Source organism: Motacilla alba, chromosome 13, assembly GCF_015832195.1.
Source record: "Motacilla alba alba isolate MOTALB_02 chromosome 13, Motacilla_alba_V1.0_pri, whole genome shotgun sequence".
In the NCBI taxonomy this organism is placed as follows: domain Eukaryota; kingdom Metazoa; phylum Chordata; class Aves; order Passeriformes; family Motacillidae; genus Motacilla; species Motacilla alba.
Genome location: NC_052028.1, coordinates 17,595,178 through 17,618,427, shown reverse-complemented (window position 1 = coordinate 17,618,427; position 23,250 = coordinate 17,595,178). Strand labels below are relative to the sequence as shown.

The 23,250-nt window shown below is 49.3% G+C and overlaps 1 protein-coding gene across 3 annotated transcripts in view; it reads right to left on the bottom strand.

The window, feature by feature from the left end:
• Nucleotides 1-1,085: 1,085 nt before the first annotated feature.
• The window catches only part of NR3C1 (nuclear receptor subfamily 3 group C member 1), a 64,413-nt gene continuing 42,248 nt past the window's right edge, over nt 1,086-23,250 (bottom strand). For 2 of the 3 annotated variants that reach the window (XM_038150461.1, XM_038150462.1), the window contains exons 5-9: nt 18,734-19,012; nt 16,149-16,293; nt 10,121-10,251; nt 6,141-6,298; nt 4,655-5,286 (exon numbers count right to left, since the gene is read on the bottom strand). In XM_038150461.1, the coding sequence (XP_038006389.1) occupies nt 5,134-5,286; nt 6,141-6,298; nt 10,121-10,251; nt 16,149-16,293; nt 18,734-19,012 (866 nt within the window). In that variant the 3' untranslated portion in view covers nt 4,655-5,133. Of the gene's footprint in view, nt 5,287-6,140; nt 6,299-10,120; nt 10,252-16,148; nt 16,294-18,733; nt 19,013-23,250 lie in introns of all 3 variants that reach the window. The other variant, XM_038150463.1, reaches the window with a different exon arrangement.

Here is a 23,250-nt window from a genome sequence, read left to right as displayed (position 1 = left end):
GCCCAAGAAAGCAAACAACAGCAGGACAAGGTGGCAGGTGAGGGAGGGCAGCAGCCGGTGTCCCAGCCCACCCCCAGGGCCATGGAGCACGGGAGGGTGCAGGGGGAAGGGGCAGAAATCCCACAGGGAATCAGATCCTGGCCGCAGATGCTGCTGCTATCAATGCTTTTGTAAATGGAATGGGACAAAGGGGATTTTGGGTGGGAAGTGACCACACTGAGGACTTGCTGCGCTTACCATGAGGCTGGAGCCCCCGAAGCACTGAGCAGTTCTTTATCTGAGTGTCTGATGACTCTTCTTAAAGCATCTTTCCGTAAGTGTAGCCCTAATAAACGTGGTTATTGTGGATCCCATCCTTGCCTTGCCTCTGACCCCCATCCGCAGCCATCCAGCTTGGGAATTACCGAAGGGAAATTTATGTAAGCTTTGTTTTAATTGCAAACAATTCAAAGAAATGGTTCCCTGCTGGGAACTCGGCCTTTTCTGCTGCAGTTAAATGAGATTTTATTGCAGCAGGCCTCGCTCTGTGACTCGGGGGAAGGCTGAGCTGTGCTGGGGAAAACCGCGGCGGTTTGAGGGGCTGGAAACGTCGAAAACTCCAACATGGCAGGGCAGGAGTTCCATGGCAGAGGCATCTGCTCCAGGGCTGAGACCCTCTGAACCTGAGCACAGCATCTTCACGGCCAGGGAGGCTCCTTTCTGCCCTGCTGATTTACCAAACCCTCTTCCCTTTTTCTGGGTTCAATTCTGGTCAATTCTGGCAGCTCAGCCCCCACCACCCGTCCCCTGCCCAGGGGCTCTGTCCCAGCCCACACCTGGGGACCCCCGAGGCTCCTCAGGGCATTTTATTTCCCTCTATTGATGTTTGGCAGCTGGCACCTCCCTTGGGACAGAGCTTTTATCAATTCTGAAGAGCATCAGCCAGCTGGGAACCACTGCAGCGACAAAATACATTTAACATCACAGAATTAAAGAGGGATTGAGGTTGGCAGGGACCATAAACTCACGGAGTCCCTCCCCTGCCATGTCAGACCCAACCCTCTCCGAGACCCCAACAAAAACTCCACAAAAGCATTTTGGAGCCATTTAATGAAAAAAGCAGAATTTTATTATATGGTTTCTGTCCATTATTCGGCATTGCTGTAAATGGCTCACATTTACTGCAACTTCTGTACAGATGTGTGGCTTTGTATTACCAGAACAGCAAATTTAAATGAAAAAATAAATGTTCAACAATTCCACACAAGCTTTTACAGTCCAACATTTCACTGAGTAGGTGAAAACTACAGACTTGTTACTACAGAATTATTCAGCATGAATAAAAAACTACAACTTTTATTTTTAAACAGGAGTCACTGGTTTAATTCTTTTTTTTTAATGCTGTTTAAAATTGCTGTGATAAAAATAATGATTTTTTAATAATGCCATACACTGGTATGATATAGGATTTGTCCCCAGTATATATCTTTTTTGTTTAATATACAAAATAGAGTAATGACCCATCGCTGCCTCTGCTGCGGGCAGGGGGTTGGAGGTGGGGCGTTCCCACACACTCCCAGCCTTCCCTCGGACACGGGGCCTCTGGCTGGAGAGGCCCTCGACCTTCATGGAAAATTTGGTTCCTATGAGACATCGATGGCTCAGCAAGCCCTGGCTGCAGACCGGGACGGGGCAGAGCGTGCCTGGTCTGCGACCACGGAACCCCAGCCTGGACCGGGTCGCAAGGGACCCTAAAGCTCCTCTGTGACCCCCTGCCACGGGCAGGGACACGTCCACCAGACCAGGCTGCTGCAAGCCCCGTCCAAGCAGGCCTCGAACACTTGCAGGGATATAATAATACAATCTTTATAAAATCTCACTCTAAGTCATGTCCCTGAAGTCCTCCCTCTCTGGAGTTTGGCCGCGGGACGTTTCCCACAGCCCGCGTTCATCCAGGCACTTCCTCCTTTCCTACCTTTTCCTGTGGAAATGGCGAGGTCATTTTCCAGCATCGATTGGCACCGGTCCCCAGCCCCCCGCCCCCCCGTGCCCCCCGTCCCCGCGCCGGTGTCCCCCTAAGGCCATTGCGAGTCCTGAGCTGCCCCCGCCGTGCGGGCGGATCCGTGCACTTTGTGATAAGGCACTGAAGGGCCGAGGCCGAGTTCTCCCTGCTTTATCCAGAGTGCAGGGACTCCCCACTGCTACACGGACTACGGATAACAGGACACGGACTTCTCACTGCTGGCTACAGCACTACGGAGCTCACTGGTGAAGCTTGAACTGAACAGCATGTACAGGACGATTCTTCCTCGAACATCACAGTTTCCTCTGTTTTTCCTTAAATCCAGAGACTAAAAATGAATATACAGGCAAACAGACACAAGGGGCAGAGAGCCTCTCCTCCTACGTAACCGGTTCTCTCACGGGGGGATCCCAGGACCCCAGAATTTGGGTTGGAAGGGATCTTAAAGCTCATCCAGTTCCAACCCCCAACTCCACCACCTGTTGGAGTTCACTGCAGTTGCTTTTGCTGGCAAAAATGACAATCTGGGGTCCCTGCGCCCCGACCCGCACACGCTGTCCCCAGGCTCTGACCGAGGGCTCTGGGGATGCAAGTTTATAAAACATTCTCCAAAGAAAGAGCAGGTTTCCCCTCCCCACGACCCCCCAGCCCCACCGGTACAAACTCCTATCTGTATCGCAACCGGGCGCGGGAGGATTCCCAACGACTTGGGCTGGAAGTTGTAATTAAAATCCTGACCTTTACCTATTACAAAATGTACATATTCCTTACGGATCAAAGAAGAGAGCGATTATTTTCTTTTATTAAAGATGCTATTTTACTCCAAAGTACTGAATATAGGATCTTTTTCAATAGGTATAACATTCAAAAAGAGCTTTAAGAAAGGATGAGAATTGAGTTTCCTATTTCAGTTGGAAACCAAGGTCTGCTCAATGTAGAAATGTGCTGTGAACACCCCACGCTCTGTATTTACATATTGCTGGCACCTGGATGTGGATTATTGCCCAATTTTGAAGCTGTTTTTGCTGTCAGAGCTGTGACAGTTTCTGCAGCGGGGTCTGGCTCAGCCGTGCCTCGGGAGCGGCTCCCGACCATACAGATAGGAGTATCCCCCACACCAACGGGAACTGCACGCAGTGATTCCATGAACGCAACCCAACCCCACGAACACCCAGGAGCACAGGTTTCCCCTCTGGACAGAGCACTTCTTTGGATACCAACACCGACAGCCCCGGTGCTGCCTCCGGCCAAACCACGCGCAACGGCTTCCACCCAGCGTATCTGTGACCCCTACAAAAAATATAATTACATGTATCATGATAAAGCAATCTGTCATCTAAAAATCATCCTTATTATACACTATACAAGCTATTTTACAATCATTTAATAAATTGCTTTTAAAGCTGCAGTAGCCCTTCCCTTTTTTTCTTGGATCAGCGAATATACCGATTATACATATTTGAAACTATAACTAAATATAAAAATATATTAGGTTTTGTATTTTCTCAGACGATCTTTCTCATTTCTATTACACAAACGATCTGGCCACTTCGAGTAAAAATCAAATTTTAGAGTGGCGTAGTAAATATTTCAGTTTTGAGATACAGAAAATTGTTAAGGTGCACGTAGAAAAGGCTACTACAGCTTCTAAATGTCGAAAATATCCTCATCAATGGCAACAAGGAGAAATCCACAAGGCCTATGGGAATTTATGGCACGCCAGGAATTCAATGTGAAGGGCTGCAGCCTTACAAAGACAGAAAGTTTGACGGACAACTCTAAGACCACGAACTCAGTAGCGGAGCTCTCCTGCTCTCCAGGAAAGAGGATGGAGCAGTCGGTGAAGGGTGGAGATGTGGAATTGGGTCTCTAACCAGGCGAGTTCGGAGCTGGGAGATCCAGTTCCAGCTGCGTGGACAAGTCCCCGGAGAGGAGGATCCTGGAATCCTACAGGAGAACAGCCCCAGCTGCTGGGTGCACTCGCACGTGCTCCCCTGTCCCCAGGGTCTCCAGAAGTACTTGTGTGATGGCAGCTTGAAGTGTATAGAAAACGGAGTTCCTCCACACAGAAGTAAACTTTTCTGAAGCTATGCATATTTTCCTGAAAATTTCCTGATGGGCAGTCAGGACTGATCTTCTTGGCATCAATGCAGCCCGTGACTCTTTGCGTTATGGCTGTTGCATCATATGCAAAAATCAGGCTTCTTTTTTTTTTTTTCAATATATAAAATAACCTGCTCATTTACATCCAGTTAGGACTGGGTTAATTTTCTATGAATCTGCATATCCGACACTTTTGCAATGTACCAAAAGGATTTGTTTCATCTGGATCTACTGAAATGAGATTTGAGAGTGTTCTCCCACCCACCCGGGCCCTTAGAAAAAACCCAATTTTTATGGCCACTTTGTCGGTTGAAAGCATTAGGTTAGAAAAGCCCAACCCAGTTTCACATGAATCTACTTGAGTATTTACTGTCTAGAGGTCATTTAGGAAAGCTACGAGCTGCCCCACCTTAAAAAACCAGCTGTACAATAGGCATCTTGAAGTATTACAAAAAAATTATGTAAGAAAAAATGAACAAGCCGAGTTCACGGTATATAAAGTTAAAGGAAATTGCTAAAACCAGACAGTAATAGCTATAAAAGGCACAACTTCCCTTTTCTGATATACACTTGTAAACTTTCTTCAGGTTACATGCATAAACCAAAATACTACCTTAACTTTAAAAAAAAAAAAATCCAAAACACTTTACTAAAATAAAAAAAAAAGCCTAAAAAATTGTCTCCAGCCAACTGCAGCAATTAATTAATTAATTAGCAGAATGTTCGTAACAGCCTCAGAGCTTGTCACTGGTGGTTTGATGCATCCAGGGATGGTGCACGAGGGGAGAGAGAAAATTTCTGCCAAAACCAAGCTTTCTTTTCCTTTCCTTTCTCCCCAATCCTTTCCCCAACGCGAGAAATCCGCTGCTTCTCCAGCCTAACTCTTGGCCCTCTGTAAACCACATGTAGTGCATAATTACAAAAGAAACACCTGCGAGGACAAAAGGAACAAGTTCTGAAGGTTTTCTCTTTACAAAACAAAGCTATCGCGTGACGGTTTCTTAAGGCAACCCTTTGTGTTAAGGCAGTCACTTCTGATGAAACAAGAGCTTCTTGATATTTCCATTGGAATATTTTGGTATCTGATTGCTGATGATTTCTGCCAACATTTCTGGGAACTCAATACTCATGGATTTATCCAAAAATGTCTGGAAGCAAAAGCTCAGAAGATTTTCAACCACCTACGAGTGACAAGACAAAGAATTACTTGCAGATGAAGACGCTCAGAGAACATCCACCTCCCTCCTCCCCAGCTCCTGCCCACAGGATGGGGCTCAGGCAAGACGTGCGCAGGAATCCTCGTTTGGTTCATTAATTATTGTCCATGGCACTCTGATACAAACCAACCACACAGGCTGTGCAAGGCGTCACAAGCGCTGAGGAGAACTGGTACCGATTCCCATTCCAGCAGATAAATAACACACACGTGGATAAGCTAAATGAGATCTTTCCAGGTGCTCGGTACAGTTACAAGAAAAAACCAGTAATTCTGAGGTCTCAAAGTTACCCTTGTCTTAAACACTGCTTTGTGCTACATGTGTAATTAGAATTAAACTGCCAAAGGAGACGGTCTGAATTGGAAATTCCTTCAAAATTAGATCATTGCAAACACCACGCATACTGCTGAGGCATTGTCTTAACAGAATTTCAAACTATTCCATAAACTCTTTACTTCTTGGGCTCTGAGATAAGACTGCTTTTAAACACCACATTTCTGCTTCTGCTGCAAAGTCAGTTACAGTTCCTGAGCTCCTCCTTTTTAAAGCAACGTAATTTAAAAAAACTGCAGAGACTGAAAATGAGATTAATTATACAATTAATTGCTGTGGATTGCACTGCAGAGGCAGCCTGAGAGGACCAAGTTCAAGGCTCTCAATTTGCCTTTCGTGAGACAGCAGAGGAGCATGACCTCCTCCTCCTCCTCCTCCTCCTCCCTGGTATTCACCCCTTTAAATAAAAAGAGCTGGAGGAGCTCGCTGTCCCCGCCCCAAACGTATTTCTCTGGAATGCCTGCAGCATTCCTGTCAGGACTTACATCATGCATAGAGTCCAGCAGTTTAGTCAGTTGATAAAATCGCTGCCAGTTCTGGCTGGAGTTCCCTTCCCTCTTGACGATGGCCTTGCCCAGCTCCTTGATGTACGTCATGCGGATCTCCTCGAACAGGGACTGGCTCTTCAGGCCCTCCTTGGGAACTGCAACACGGACACCCACCTTTACCACACTGAGCTGCCACGTGATTTAAGCTCTCTTACATTAGTTACAGGAGAGGGAACCTTCTTCCGGAGCTGCAGTGACAGCACAAGGAGCAAAGGGGGAAATTTAGGGTAAAATATGGAATTGTTCCCTGTGAGGGTGGGCAGGCCCTGGCACAGGGTGCCCAGAGCAGCTGGGGCTGCCCCTGCATCCCTGGCAGTGTTTAAGGTCAGGATGGACTAAGATGAGCTTTAAGGTCCCTTCCAAGCCAAACCATTCTGTGATTCTACAAAAATGAGCAAAAGGAAAAGGACTCGGACTGACTGAAATGACAGCAGAGAGACAAGGAGAGAGCAGGACGGGACAGTGATCAGCTGAACACCAAGCACAGGCCTGCTGCAAAATAAAAACAAACCTCCAAAGGCATTCCACCAAAAAACAGCAGGAAGGGAACTGGACCATGGAGGCAACAACACCTAGCCCTGGGGAAATGTGACATTAGGAAGGTTCCTTAAAAATTCTGTGTGCCCAGGGAAGAGCAAGGGCAGGATCACAGGATGGCTTGGCTTGGAGAGGATCTTGAAAGATCATCTGGTTCTGAGCCTCCTGACATGGATCAAGTAACGGGTGCAGGCAAGGAGTGACAGACTGGACAGCAAACAGCCTGCAGCAGCCCTGGGAAACTGGGCAGGGACAGGGCTGGGCAGGTGAGGAGCTGGGGACAGAAACCCAGCGCCTGGGGAGTCCAACCCAGGGGCAGTCCCTGTGCCTGCTCCTCCTGTGGGGACAGTCCTTCCACAGGCCAAGCACCAACCTGCACTAAGGGAGCACGGGGACTCCAGAAGTCCTTAAGGAGCTTCCCTTGAGGCCTCTGATCACCTCGGGGATGTGAAAGAGTTGAAGACAGAGAACAGAAAGAGCTGAGACAAATGTGACCAAAAGCACAACGGCAGGACAGAGGCCACAGAGCACATTCCCCTCCTTAGGAAACCCAACCTTGCCTGCACTGTCAGCATCTGAGAGATTCTGGAATGAAGTCTCTTGTCTGTCTTGCCTACACAGGAGATGAAACCTGTCAACTGTTTCAATACTTCACATGGAAAAGGTCTCTGAGCTACGTCTGTGTGTGAGCTACGAGTCTAGACCTGTGTGGGACTCCTGTTTCACTCCTCCTCCTCCTCTTCTCTTGGAAAACAGAAACACAATAAACAAATTCAAATTGTCAAGCCGTGGATTAAAGAGCTATAGAAATTCCAGCTATTCAATTGCAGAAGTTCCCTGATGTACCACTCACACAATGTATGTTCTTAGCAAAATGAAGATGAATTGTCTCCCGCTGGAAATGGAGTGGAGAGGCCTCTCTGGGCACTGCAGCCCCTGCCCAGCCCCGCTGCTGGAGGGGCTGGCTCCTGCCACTGCTGCCTCCTCACCACTTCTGCCATGGAAACTTCTCCGTGGAAATTTCCAGCTCCTGTGAGGAAAGCTGGCCTACAGCACACCCGAAACACTTGAGGAATTTTTGGGAGAGATTTCAGAATCAAACAGGAACTGTTTGAAATCTGCAGTTTCAGGGAAGTTTTAAGTTCCTACAAAGCCCACGACCGTGAGAGGCTGAAAGTTTCCTCTGAAAAGAGCCCTTGTCCCAGTTCTGGGCTTGGCAGCGAGGCAGTGCTGGGCACTGCCAGGCTGGTGGGGCACTGGGGGAACTGGCCATGGCACCTCACACTGCCCACAGCCACCACCCCTGCCCTGACACGGCAGCAGTGCTGGGGCTCCCAGTCCTCCTGCTCCCATCCAGAAAAGAGCCAAGGTGAGCAGATTCTCATTTCTGTGTAAGAATCAACACTATTATTCCCTGGAAACACTAAAGATAAGGAATGTTCACACCTTCAGTGTAATAAACTTGACAATATTTACTTTTCACCACATTTCAGGTCCCTTCCAAGCCAAGGCACCTGGTGAGGATGATGCACAAGCACCAAAGTCTGTTGACAAATCCTCAGTTGCTCTGCTGCTACCTTTCACACACGTTGGCACCTCTGTCACTGCTCTGAACCAAACCCCCCGTGCCAGGCAGGAGCAGGAAGGCGTCAGCCCCTGCCTGAGCAGCTCCCGGGGGATCCTGCGAGCGTGGCATGGCACGGGGGGGGATTTCCCAGGACACAGAGGCTGTGCTGGAGCGAGGTGCCCGGCTCACACCCACCCCAGCACACCCACACACACCCCAGCACACCCCAGCACACCCCAGCACACCCCCACACACCCCAGCACACCCACACACACCCACACACACCCCAGCACACCCACACACACCCACACACACCCCAGCACACTCAGACACACCCCAGCACACCCACACACACCCCAGGCACACCCACACACACTCACACACACCCAGCACACTCACACACACCCCAGCACACCCACACACACCCACACACACCCCAGCACACCCACACACACCCCAGCACACTCAGACACACCCCAGCACACCCACACACACCCACACACACCCCAGCACACTCACACACACCCACACACACCCCAGCACACCCACACACACCCACACACACCCCAGCACACCCACACACACCCCAGCACACCCCAGCACACCCACACACACCCCAGCACACCCACACACACTCACACACACCCCAGCACACTCACACACACTCACACACACCCCAGCACACCCACACACACCCACACACACCCCAGCACACCCACACACACTCACACACACCCCAGCACACTCACACACACTCACACACACCCCAGCACACCCACACACACCCCAGCACACCCACACACACCCACACACACCCCAGCACACCCCAGCACACTCACACACACTCACACACACCCCAGCACACTCACACACACTCACACACACCCCAGCACACCCACACACACTCACACACACCCCAGCACACTCACACACACCCACACACACTCACACACACCCCAGCACACTCACACACACCCACACACACTCACACACACCCCAGCACACCCACACACACTCACACACACTCACACACACTCACACACACTCACACACACCCACACACACCCCAGCACACCCACACACACTCACACACACTCACACACACCCCAGCACACTCACACACACTCACACACACCCCAGCACACTCACACACACTCACACACACTCACACACACCCACACACACCCACACACACCCCAGCACACTCACACACACCCCAGCACACTCACACACACCCACACACACCCCAGCACACCCACACACACTCACACACACCCACACACACCCCAGCACACTCACACACACCCACACACACCCACACACACCCACACACACCCCAGCACACTCACACACACTCTCACACTCACACTCACACTCACTCACACACTCACACTCACACTCACACTCACTCCTTCTCTCTCTCTGCTCTGTGAGTCCCAGGGGTGCAGCTGAGCCCGGGCTGAGCTCAGACCCTCGGGGAGCTCCAGCCCCACAGGGCAGGGGAGAACAAAGTCACTGCTACCAGTGCTACCAACGGAGGGGAGAAACAACCCTGCAAAAGGCATTCACACACAATCATTTATACTAGGTTAGTTTATTTCTGCATATTCTAAAAGGACTATTTCTGACACTGCACTTTGAACTTCCATACAGACAGAATTTACTAAGCTGTGACTTGTTTAGCTCCAGCACATCCCACCTAAAGATAAAAGCAGCATGCAGCACACTGTATGAATCTATCTCACAATACCTACTGCAAATCCACCACACACTTCTGTAGAACAAAAAGCTTGGAATTGAGCTGTTCACCTACTTGTAGAGAGGAGAAGCAAGGTCTTCATGCAGAGATACTCCTCGTAGGAGACTTGGAGCCGGGACAGCTCTCGGGCCACCATGAGCATGTGTTTGCATTGTTCATACATACACGGGAGATTCATCCTCTGCCTGAGGAACAAAAGCACAGGGATCAGTGCAATGTCTGGCCATCAGCACGCTCTGCTCTGCTTTTCCACGCTGCAGATGAGGAGCTGTCCGTGAGCCACGGCACAGCAGAGGAGGCTCCGTGTCCCAGCGTGTCCCTGAGGTGACTGCCCTGGTGGCACAGAGCAACGCTGGCCCTGAGGGCAGGAGGAGCCCTGTGACACCCTGAGACCCAGTGCCTTTACAAAGGGGGCCTGTCTTCCCCAAGGACCCAGCAGCAAGCTCTGCTCTCAGCAGCCCCAGCACCAACGTGGCACAGAAATCGAGTTCAGCCCGAGCTCCCCTCTCATCTTCCCAGGGAAACACGATGGAGTGCCACACTGGAGCTGGGATTTCTCTAATTCTTGCAATGCCTTTGAGAAGTGCACCTAATTTAATGCCTATTTATATATTTAGGAGTATCTTCCTGTAACTCCTCACTTTTCAACGTCACTTTATAATTGTGACCATCTGTGTTTCTGAAGCAATGACCAGCACTGCAATTAAACTTCATTATCTCTGTACTGTAATAAACTTGTTTCTAACCATAAATGGAAAGTCGTGTTGACAAGCAAAGGCAAATCTTGGAATCAGAATAACAAACATTATGTTTTTGTACATTTTTTTTCCTATTTCAATGAAGCCTTGCATCAAGACAGGAACTGCTTTTATCTAATACCTCATCTGACACAGCCATCTTGCTTATCTGTGCTCTTATCACTGGTTATTGTGAATATTGCAGAATTTGTTTTGAGTGGGAAATGAAGAACAGACTAATTCCGAAGCGTGTAAGACAGATTTATGATTTTCCATGGGTTTTCTTTCGTAGAGAAAAAGAAAAGCAAAATAACTCCATGCAACGAGTGCACAATCTCTCTGCAGTGGTGCCAGCACCTCATTTTTTGTTGTAACGTGCCACCTTTCCTTGGTATCACCCATACAGCATTATGATCTACACAGAGACAAAATGGGATCCCTGTGGGAGTTATGAGTAAGATTTGGTCAAGAAACAACAATCCCTCCAAAGCTGATCACTTTTCCCTGCCTCAGCCCCTAGGGAGGATTAAACAATGCTCCCTCACAATCACCCTGGGGAGCCCTGCGTGGAAACAGGGCTTGCCCATTCCCAAGGTGCAAAAACCAGGGGGAATCCTGACGGCATCTGAAAGACAGGAACACCAACTGCTGAAACTGTATTAAAGCACCCCAAGCACTAGTGAAAAACCCCATTTCCAAATGCAGCTGTTGGACAGTGGAACCGGGCCGGGTGTGGCACTGCCCCAGCTGCAGCTGCGGGCACTGAGAGCAGCCCAGGCACCCCGGCCTCCCCTGCACCTCCGAGGAGCACCAAGAGCACGCGAGGCGATGCTGCGTGACACAGGAGTCAGGGCAGGGCTGTGGGACGTTTCTCAGGGCACTGGGCACAAAGCCACCACTAGGCCAGGTGGCCAACGCTGTCCTGGCCCCTCTGGGCTGTACCAAAGGGCATCTCACATGTTTCACATTGAGTAATTCAAACCCATTCTCTGCCAGGGCTCAGCAGTTTTCCTCGTGTAAAACTGTGCCCACATCTGGGCGGAAGGTTAAAATAAACATTTTGAAAGGAGTCAGCTTGTTGTTTGTTTCTGCCTGCTGGGAATGCAAGCCCATCCAGGAGGCTGAGGATGCAGAGGAAGGCTCGCAGCTTTGGGCAGGGCCAAGGCTACACAGGCTGCAGTTCCCAGAGCACAGCAGCAGCCAGGCTCTGCCCCGTGCCCAGTGACAGGGCACAGGGAGGCTGATTCACCAGCCTGTCCCAGGTGCCAGGGCTGGCACAGCTCTGGGAACAGCTCCCAGCCAGGCCCAGCCTGGCCAGGGCACATCAGATGATCTCAGCTGGCACAGGGAGCTGTCCTGGGGACACAGACAGGACAAGGGCAGGGCTCAGGGCTCTGCTCTGGGTCCCAGCTGCCCTCCCTGCACAGGGCATTCACCAGCCCCACGGCCCCACTCAGCCCCACGGAAAGCACAGAACCCTTCCCGGGGTGCTACCCTCACTCATGGGACAGACACGGTGCTCGGGAGGACAGCGCTCACCTGCCTCCCCAGAGCAGCACCACTGAGCAGCCTGCTCCAGCTGAGCCCCTCCTGGAGCCCCCAACAGCCCCCCTGTGCCCCAGCCTGGCCTGGCAGGGCACGGGGAACAGGGATGGACACCGGGATGGACGGGGGATGGACAGGGGATGGACAGGGGATGGACAGGGGGATGGACACAGGGGGATGGACACAGGGATGGACACAGGGATGGACAGGGGGATGGACAGGGGGATGGACAGGGGGAGATGGACACAGGGGGATGGACACAGGGGGATGGACAGGGGGATGGACACGGGGATGGACACAGGGGGATGGACAGGGGGGATGGACAGGGGGGATGGACACGGGGAGATGGACACAGGGATGGACAGGGGGAGATGGACACAGGGGGATGGACAGGGGGATGGACACAGGGGGATGGACACAGGGATGGACGGGGGATGGACAGGGGGATGGACAGGGTGATGGACACAGGGGGATGGACACAAGGGGATGGACGGGGGATGGACAGGGGGATGGACACAGGGGGATGGACACAGGGGGATGGACACAGGGGGATGGACAGGGGGATGGACACAGGGGGATGGACACAGGGGGATGGACATGGGGATGGACAGGGGGATGGACAGGGAGATGGACAGGGGGATGGACACGGGGGATGGACACAGGGGGACGGACACGGGGGATGGACAGGGGGATGGACACAGGGGGATGGACACAGGGATAGGCATGGGCATGGGCACAGGGGGATGGTCATGCGGATGGACATGGGGATGGACACAGGGATGGGCATGGAGATGGGCATGGGGAGGGATATGGGAATGGGCACAGAGGGAGGGACACAGGGATGGACACGGGGATGGGCACAGGGATGTACAGGGGGATGCACACGGGGATAGGCACAGCAATGGGCACAGCAATGGGCACAGCAATGGGCACAGCAATGGGCACAGGGATGCACATGGAAATGGGCACAGCAATGGGCACAGGGATGGACACAGGGATGGGCACAGCAATGGGCACGTGGGCGAGGGCAGCACAGCAGGGTTTTTGCACTGCTCTGAGCTTCCCAGCTCAGCAGAGCTGCACAGCACCAAACCCCAGCCAACAAGATGCTGCTGTTCTGAAAACCAGATGGCTCCGACTCCACAGAAGGAGTTACAAAAGAATGCTGGGGAAAAACTTCGGGGAAAAAGGGAACTGACAAAGCACTGCTTACAAAACTGACCTCACTGGTTGTTTGGCTGTTCCCAGCCAGCAGCACAGCCACCCTGCATGGCACATGAGATCAGCAGGAAAAACGCGTGACCTCACTCCTCCCAGCACAGAGCTACAGTGACGAGCACGGAACCAGAGACAAAATCCTGGGGCCCAGGACTTCCAGGAACTAGTGTCTCCAGCTGGACAGCAATTAAATGGCATCTGCTGCTCGAAGAACACCACTGTGCACTGTCACTGTGCTCACTGTAATTTTGGGCACCCTGTGACATACCCAGAGGACGAAAGCTGAGACAGAACCAGTGCCAGTTCCAGCAGGGCATGTTTTCAATCACAAACTGGGGAAACAGTTATACAATACTGCAAAATCACAGGTTTAAACCCTTTCCAAGTACTAAATAATGGCCTAAAGCCGAAGATTTATTCAGCTGCCAAACTTTTCAACAGCTTGAATCAGGTTTCATGTGTATGTGTATAAAAACATGTATAACATATATAAAATTGCCAGCTAGTATAGACATACCTCCATAAAAATAAATAAATTATAGGAGTACTGACATAAAAGCAGAATACTCAACAAATATTAAATTTTTAGGAGAGGACTGAGCAAATGGCTAAGATGCCAGTTTAAAACATAAGAAGAGACTTTAATCCTCTTTCCTACCACAGACTCTGAGCTACTGGATGTTGCTACCCCGGGTAAGGAGCAGTGAATACACAGGAACACACTGCACAGGGCTGGCACAAGGATGAACGCACGAAGGACTGATGCTGCTCAGATGCTTGAGCAGACACATGAGGCTAAAGAAAGTCTGATTAATCCCATAAAGAAATCAGTCAATGGCTGCAGTTATGTCCAACTGAACCACCATGTCTTGGAGAGATGGAGTTTCCCTTTGTGAAGCTGAAGACACTGAACTGCAGCGAACATGAGGGTAAGTCCTGAGAGCTCAGGAACAGAATAAAAGGTTTCTGAACCCCCTGTAAAAGCCCAAGGGAATTAACCAGGAGCAGCTGCCCCTCTGTGCAGCCATGGGGCAGCAGCTGCAGCCCCAGCTCAGCACCACTCCCAGCCCTCAGCTCACCTCCCCGCGTGCACACAGCTGATCACCCAAAGCCAAGGGATTTATTTTTGTCTGCCTGCCCACAAGGTCCCTCCTGCAGGGCTCTCATGTGTCCCTCGGTGTTTGTCAGGCTTTACCCCGAGGTGGCTCTGTTTTATTGAGGGATGGGACATAAAAAGTTACGACCAGAGAGTTTTATGGAGAACCTGTAGCTCCCTGGAAGGAGCTGCAGTGCTCTCAGTCAGCTCAGTGTTTTATTGAAAACAAATGTCACTCTGATCTACGATTCACCAAACTGTAGCTGGAAGGAATGTGGGAATTACTGTTTGCTGTAACAGCATCACCCTTTCATTTCTGGGGGTCTTCAAGAGCTCCAACACCTAGCAGTGAAGCTCTGTGGTTTTGACCCACTGATAAAACAGCAGGAGACCTCTGACTTACAGCAAATTAGATGTTATTGCACTTAGTGACAACATCAATTATTTCAATTTCACCACACAGAGACTATTCTACTCCAGGGACACATCCTTAGCACTTTAATAAACACAAGGATACAGATGGGCCCTCACCTGCCATCTCCTCCCTCAGCCTTTTTTAAAAAAAAATATTATTATCAGGCAATGATTACAGTTTATAAAAGCCTGGATAAATATTTACAATGAGAAAAAAAAAAAAAGCAAGGGAATAAATAAACATGAACTATAAATCGCTGATCCCACAGAAAATGCAACAATTATTATATTTTTTAAAACACAGAAAATATTTGGGAGATCTGATTTTGAAGTGAAATAGGACCCAAAATATTAAACTGTGCCAAAGCAGGCTAGGAGTATTGCCTCCATATCAAACCCAGAAAAGAAACACATGAATAAGATCCAGCCACCTCAACAATCTCAAATTCCCTCTTCCACTCTTCTACAGCCCAGCATTACTGCACAACAAAAACCTGGAAAAATACAAGGAAAACCATGTGTGGTGCAAGAAAATATATGTTCAAACACTCCACCAAATTCAACTTTGCTTGATAAGTCGACAACAAAGTTCAACACGAAAGTATGAATCAGGCAGGTTGCTCCATCTTTAACCTTGTCTTTTCAGCCCTAATTTCATCAGATCAGACAGAAATGTTTCCCTCTGGCATGTTTCACTCGCAGGGCCATATTGCCACTTTGATACACTAAACAGACAGAACATTATGCAATTTGCCAAACTTTGCTCTCCATCCCAGGCGTATTTTTAGCCGTGACTGTGTTGGCTCTGATAAAATGAATGATTCTAGTGAATGGCGCAGGAACAGTCACAATATGGAATGTTAAAGCACAAACACCTCCCACAAAAACTTCTGGATATAAATACACTTAATATCTCAATTACCTTCCGTTTGACTTAGTGGGAAATGCTAAGCAAGCTGCTGGAGAAAAGCAGGTGGGCAAGGAGGGGTGCTGTGGGATGTCGGGGAGGACTGAGCAGGATTGGTGATTGCCCACCCCGAGGCACAGCCCAGCACCCGCAGCTCCTACTCACTCGTTAATGATCAGGTCTGGGGCAAAGCACAGCAGGTTGCCATTGGACTGCTTGTAGGATCTCCAGCCTAAAGCAAAAGCCATCAGGAACATCCAGGAGTACTGCAGAAGGGTCATTTGGTCATCCAGGTGCAAATTTCGGAAACCTGGAGGAATGGAGGGGAGGTGGTGTCAGTCGCAAAAAAGGAACAGAGGACAAAAAAGTTGCATGGCCTGGAATAGGAGCAGGGTTTTGAGTAGCACAACTGCTGTGTTATCAGTGCACAGGCACTACAGGGAGTAAAAGAGATGTAATATTAAAAAAATCACAGTAGATATGTGTGTGGTTATCTGGAACTGATGGTCAGTCAGATACATCACAAAAGGCAACAATTATAGTTCACATACACTGTAATTCACTGGGCTGCCTTCCAAAAATAACAGGGTTAGCTCCTTTTCACGAGAGCAGCCTGCTAGACAATAAATGATTTAATATCAAATGTTGTTCTTATTCAACAATTGCACACTGAACCTACAAAATAAGTGCTGCACTAGTTATCAGCATGAACTGCTTCTCATGTCCCATGCAGCATGAACAGAGCCAACTGCACAGGGAGGAAATGAGTAAAACCTGGCAACTGGTCCCTCAAAGAGTCTGAAAATGCCACCAGCTTTGGATTTGCAGCACCAGCTCATATCAGATCCAGCCTACACTTACCAAGAAACCATCGTGCCATACGGAGCCATTATTAGAGCCTGAATACAAGTTGATTTTATCTATTTTTATTAAGCATCTGACATCTAAAGAGCTCATAACATCTGAAGAGCTGCTTCCTGAAGCTGTGCCAACAGACAGAGCCAGTGGATGAACGTCTAACAAACGTGGTGGGTCTAAACACAGCCCCTGGCTTTGGGGCCACCAGGAATGACCAGCTTCTGCCTCAAATTACAAAGAAAGGGTTTCAAAGTGATTCCAGTCTTTCTGGGTCAAACCTTGAAATCTGTGCTCAACCCCCAACCAGGAAAAGGTTATTTTGAAATCCCAGCTAAAGGGTTTGGCAAGAAATGCTGGCGTGCTGTCAGCATGGCTGATGGGCTACAACAGGAGCAGGATATACAAATTAAACACTCATGAGGAACCACCTCAGCAAACAAAAGAAAGGAGATAAAAATGATAAGAATAGTTGCTATTAATGTAGCTATTAAAGAGAAGATTGGCATTTTCATTGAGAGCATAAGCTCTAACCTGAAGAGTTTGGCGAATTCCAAACATCTCTGCTCAGCAGAGACGATGAACAGAGAAGTGTTTTATAAAATGGAATCTAAATCTGGATCTGGGAATACCAGATGGTCTCCCAAAAACCTGTCCCAGAAGGAAGTGTGTGCATGTGAGCCTCTCCTCCAGCAGACTGAGCTAATTCAGCACAAGTGCCCAGTGCAAACAGCCCTGACACAGAATGCCAGAATCACTGAGGCTGGAAAAGTCCCCCAGGATCACCGAGTCCAACTGGTCCAACCTGTCCCACCTTGTCCACCAGACCCCACAAACCTCTCCAGTCACATCTCTGCTGGACATAGATGTATCTGAGTTTTCCAGCCTTTCTTTCCCACTGTTAATTTATTTCCCCTGCTCAAAGAGACCCAGTTATGACTCATAATTCTCATTATCAGGCTTTTTTCTTTTTTTTGGCAGACCTGTTCTGTGATGTTATTTTTGGGCAACCTATGCGTCATGGAGGTGTTTTTGCCAGGGATTTTGAGAACAGGTAGTGAACAGCACTGACAGGGGTGAGAGGGAGATGAACACTGGGCTTTGTTCTGTAGGAACAAACATCTTCAGCTCCCCTTGGCCCTGGCCTCTGCAAGACAGATGCCACGTGTCACGTCCAAGGCTGAGATCTGACATCACTTCTTCTGTGCCTCACTGTCTTTAGGTGGGAGCCAGAGCAGCAGCAAACCTCCCTCTTTGCCCAGGTAAGAGTCAGCTTGAGCAGATCTGGAGAGAAAATAACACCTGGACTTCCAGCCTGGAGCTGGACAGTGAGGGGGAGTCGGGAAAGATCCACCCATGAACGCAGACCCAATGAGCCAGCACAGTGATGCTGGGCTGCAGACGTCAAGAGAACCTCATTGCTAAAAGTATTCAAGAAATAACTGTTTAGTGCCCAAAGCAGCTGTGGCTGCCCCTGGATCCCTGGAAGTGTCCCAGGCCAGGCTGGACAGGGCTTGGAGCAGCCTGGGACAGGGGAAAGTGTCCCTGCCATGGCATGGGTGGGACTGGGTGGGCTTTTAGGTCCTTCCAACCCAAACCATTCTGGCATTCTGTGAATCTGAGGTGGAGACAGAGCTAACACAAACAGTTCCCTGCAATACTTTTACAACAAATACCCATTTAAATCATAATTTCAATATTCAAAGTGTACAAATAAAATGACCTAATTTGCGGCAAATAAACGTTTGCATCTGCAACTTCTTCTGCTTTTCTGCTCTGAAGTACCCGAGCCATGAAGAAGCCCCGATGCTCCCAACACTCCGTGGCACAGCTGTGAAGGCAGATTTGGGGTCAGCAGGAAGCCTGCAGGCAGCACTCCCCGTGGCTGTGCTCACCTGGGATCGCCTTCGCCCACTTGACCGCAGCGACCACCTGGCGGCCGCCCAGCATGTTGAGGGTGGACAGGATCCTCCAGCTGGAGTCGGGCAGGGAGCTGTCGTAGCCCGAGTAGAGCACCTCGGGCTCGATGACCTCGAGCAGGGACACCAGGGTGGGCGTCAGCTGCGGCAGCGAGGCGGGCACGATGCTCTTGCTGCCGGCCGCCTCCGGAGCCTCGCGCGCGCCCGCCGCGCCGCCCTGCTGCAGCCCCTTGATCTTCTTCTTCGTCTTGCGGGCTGCAAAGGGTGGGGAAGGCACAGGTGAGGGCTGGAAATGGCCACGAGGAGATAAACACAGCGGAGGAAACGCTGCTCTCCTCCCCCCGCAGCTGGCAGCGGGGCAGCGAAACCCGCGCGGTGTCGCTCTGCAAAGTCAGGGATTTCACACTCACTCCAAGCAAACCCCCAGTGAAAACAATCCCTTACATTTTAATGAAAGCACATTCATGCCAGTGCTTCCAAATGTCCAGTAATGTCTGCAGGTACCTTACGAGGCTGTCCCTAAAACACAAGGCTCAATCCCACCACTGGAAATATCTGCAGGACTGCACACGTTAAAAGTTCCTTTAAATAGCAAACACAGAAACTAGGCAAAAGAAAAGGAAAAAAAATATTTAATGGGTAAGAAGTTACTGGCTCTCTTGAGCCAGGGAAAACTTTTTTTTTCTAAAATGCTGGGCAGGAGGAGCTTTTTCTCTTGCCAGCTCTCTTGCATATAAATCACTGCTGCGTAATTAAACCATAAAACTCATTCGCCAAATAAATAAAACATCACACAGAGATGTTAACTGTAAACTACAAAAAGTTGGAGCAACAATTTTATTAGCATCTTGTCCCTAATGGAGTCTCCTGCTTGGCTCTGGCTCTCCTGGATGCAGGCGGCCACACGGAATTCGCTGTCTAACGGAGACCAAGCCAGCCCAGCTCCTTCCCTGGGTGCCTCAGCTAATTAATTGATTTCTGCTCTGCAACTTCCCAGATAGATCTGTGGCCCATAAAAGGATCACATAATGTGGTTGTGCACTCCAAGTCCCTCCTGACCTGCTCAGAATCCCTGAGCACCCAAACTGCACCAAGGCTGCAGCGGCAGCACACAGAACCCCCTCCTGGACCCGCTCCTCCCTCTGGCTGCTGCAGAGCCTTTGGAAACCAACTGCCAAAGACAAGGAATCCTCCACAGACCTTGTACAAACTGCATTTTCCCAAAGTTTTGTAGACTGGCCACATGTGCCAAGCCTGCCATGAGGGAATAGCAAGAGTTGTTTCCTTGGAGCAAAGAGCTTCTTGTTATTCTCGTCTCAATTTTGAAATGGCTGCGTCAAAATCCTTTCAATATTCTGGCCTTTTTTGCCCCATTATCCGTGTTCTGAAGAGCAAATGAACTGCTTTGACTTAAATTTAGAAGCACATGCCTTCAGCTTCCTGCAGACACCTGGATGGAGTATTTCCAGCCCAGAAAGCCTGATAAAATTATAATCAAAATAAACAGATCTGATAAGACAAATTATTATGCAAGAATTTTTATGAGGCTGTTACCAGTCCTGACTTAGATATATAGTTGTACCTCACAAAAAAAAAGAAGATTGAGATAATGTATTTCTTTGCAATTAAATTTCAATAATAAAAAGACCACTGATTTAAAGCCAGCTCCTTAGGGCACCTTACAGGAGATAACTCCCACAGATAAACTCAGCATGGAGAGAAAAGCATCCAAGATTTTCTGCTCAAAACAAACAAAACCCCCCAAGCCCCAGCCTCCTCCTGCAGTCTGGCATCCACCAGGCTGCCGAGGCTTCCTCCTCCCTGCCTGGGGGCAGATGGCCCCAGCACCTGAGCCAGGTGGGCGAGGGATCTGCCACCACCCCCACGGCCACCAGGCACTGCCCTCCTCACCTGGCAGCCAGAACCAGCCCACTGCAGGCAGAGCAGGGCAAAGAATTGGAAAAAAACGAAAGATTCCTCAAAAAATTGAAATAAATTCCAAGTGAAGGCTGCAGTAAAAACTAATTAATTGCCAAGTTTAACTGTAAAATGCAGCATGAAAAGCCAAAAAAATTATGAGACCGTTTTTTTAACAGGCATAAAACCTAACAATAAATCTTTTCTTCCAGCACATCACAAAGAGAGAGGGTGCCAAGGAACACCAATTAACGGTGGGAGCGGAAATGAGAACTCAAGGAAATAAAGGCTGGAGTACAAAATATCATCTTTGTGCTGTGTAAATCTCTGGTACCTGCAGCTTGATAGTTTGATGTTTTTCCAGTCCTCTACGCCCCCAAAAACATGCAATAGAAAAGAGAAAGTTCTAGAAAAGGATGATATGCAGGGCCAAAAGGATGACTGATGGACCTGAGGTCTTTTCCAACCTTAATGATTTTATGGTTAAAAAGGCTAATAGAAAATTATCAAGTGACTAGGAAGAGCCACTTTTAACTCAGGACAAGAATGGGTCAATTAAAATAGTGCACAATAGAATGAATGAATGAATTCATTAATTTAAAAAATAAATTTGTTTTCTACCCAATACCTAACAGTGAAATCCACTGTAGGTACCAGAAACTGAGAGAAACCCAGAACAGGGCAGGCTCCTGGAAAAAGTCCAGCAGGAAGTCAGGAGAGTGCAAGGGGCCCAAGGACTGATGGGCTGGACACTGGGATCTCCTCTGACCATTCACTGGTTTGCTATAACCATCGTTTGTGCGCTGAGGATGCAGATGGGGACTTTTCAAAAAGAAATTACTGTCTAAAAAACATGCAAATTTAATTCTCTTTTGAACAACAGTCATTCCTAAACTGTGACCCTAAAACAGACAAGATAAACTGGATTTTAGTCTCTTCTGCACTTTATGCTGCCTCCCAGTTTGCTTTTCTGCATGACCACTTCTCCATCTGTTCAGATCTGTCCCAAAAATCCTTGTTTTCAGGGTGTTTATCATCCTTTCACACTGCTCTGGGTTCTTCCATTTTGTGCTCCTGAGCTTCTAGATTCCTTTTCCCTCTCAGCCACAAAATCTTCCCTCTCCCCACCTTCTCCAACAACTTACATAACAAAATCCACCCTCCAAAACCTCACTATTCTCTAGGATTCTCTGTGCCAGAACTCAGACCAACCAGGCTGGAAGGGCTCCAGCCTGCATGTGGAGAAGTGACACGAGCCCGGCGCCACCGCCCCGCGCTCCCTGTGCTGCACAAGGGGCTGCCCAGCCCTGGGGCCACCTGGCCAGGGCTGCACGAGCCCTGAGGAGCTTCCCTGCAGAGCCCAGAGCTCTCCACAGTCCCCTGGTCCCACGGGCCAGAGGCACAGGCAGCAGCACTGCTGTCCACTGAAAGTGATGCGGGAGGGAAAAGCTCACAGCGGGAGCTCCAAACCTGTTAGAGCTGTCCTTACTATGAGAACACTTATCCACACAGGTAAATACATGAATGTCACAGATGTCTTTTGAAAACAACTATGAAGAGGAAAAAAACAGGTATCAACCTTAACCAAAAGGCATTCTTTTCCACCTCAAAACCAGACCTGTGGGGTTTGGCATGATTTAAGCTGCCTTTAGGCTCTGCTGTTAGGTGTCCTTGCTCCCAGCCACTGGCAGGGCAGTGACCTGTTCCACTGACACCAGGAGAAGGCAAGAGGCCTGTCCTGCTCTAACCTCTGAAGGATGAGGTCCAAAACCCCAATCCAGCTCCTGGGAGACGCTCACTGACCATCCACGGCCTTTAGAGATTTATTTCAGAACCCACTCTCGTAGGTTTTGGCTGTAGCCTCCCCTCCTGCACACAGCTCATGACAACAGCTCAGCAAAGGGAGCAGCAGCATCCCACCCACCCTGAGGAGGGGCTGTGCCTGGAAGGGCAGGTCCAGCCCAGGAGAAGCCCAGGAGAAGCCCAGGAGAAGCGGTGCTGTGTCCTCCCGAGGGAGGCTGGGAGCACAAGGGGAAGGATGTGCTAACACAGACACCAGTCTGTGCTTCATTGATCTCTTTAACTTATCACCTACACCTCACCAAGGATGTTAGCTCTGACTGAAGTGAAATTCTGTTCATCCTTGGAGCTGACAAATACATCTTTGACATTTTTATTTTATCTGACAATTTTGATTATACACGCGCCACCAGGATAACTGCACTAGTAAGTGCTGCGTTAATCTCTGCTGCTCAGGGAAAAATAGCAAACATAAAATGAAGCTGACACTAATAAAAATGTTTTATGCCATTTTACAAGTGCTGCTAAATCTCTGGTTAATGTGGCCTTCAGATTCTTAGGAGTCATTCAGGATTCAGCAGAGAACAATGATGTGGTGGTATGTTAAATTTGACCAACATTGTCTAGAGAAATTTTGTCAGATATTTAAGAAGTATTCACAGCACGAACAGAAGTACTTCAATTTTCCTCAGCTGGAAGATGTAATCCCCAGTTCCACCCCTGTCCTGCATGGTCTGTGTCAGGTCACTCAGCACAGCCTCCCACAGGTGTTACAC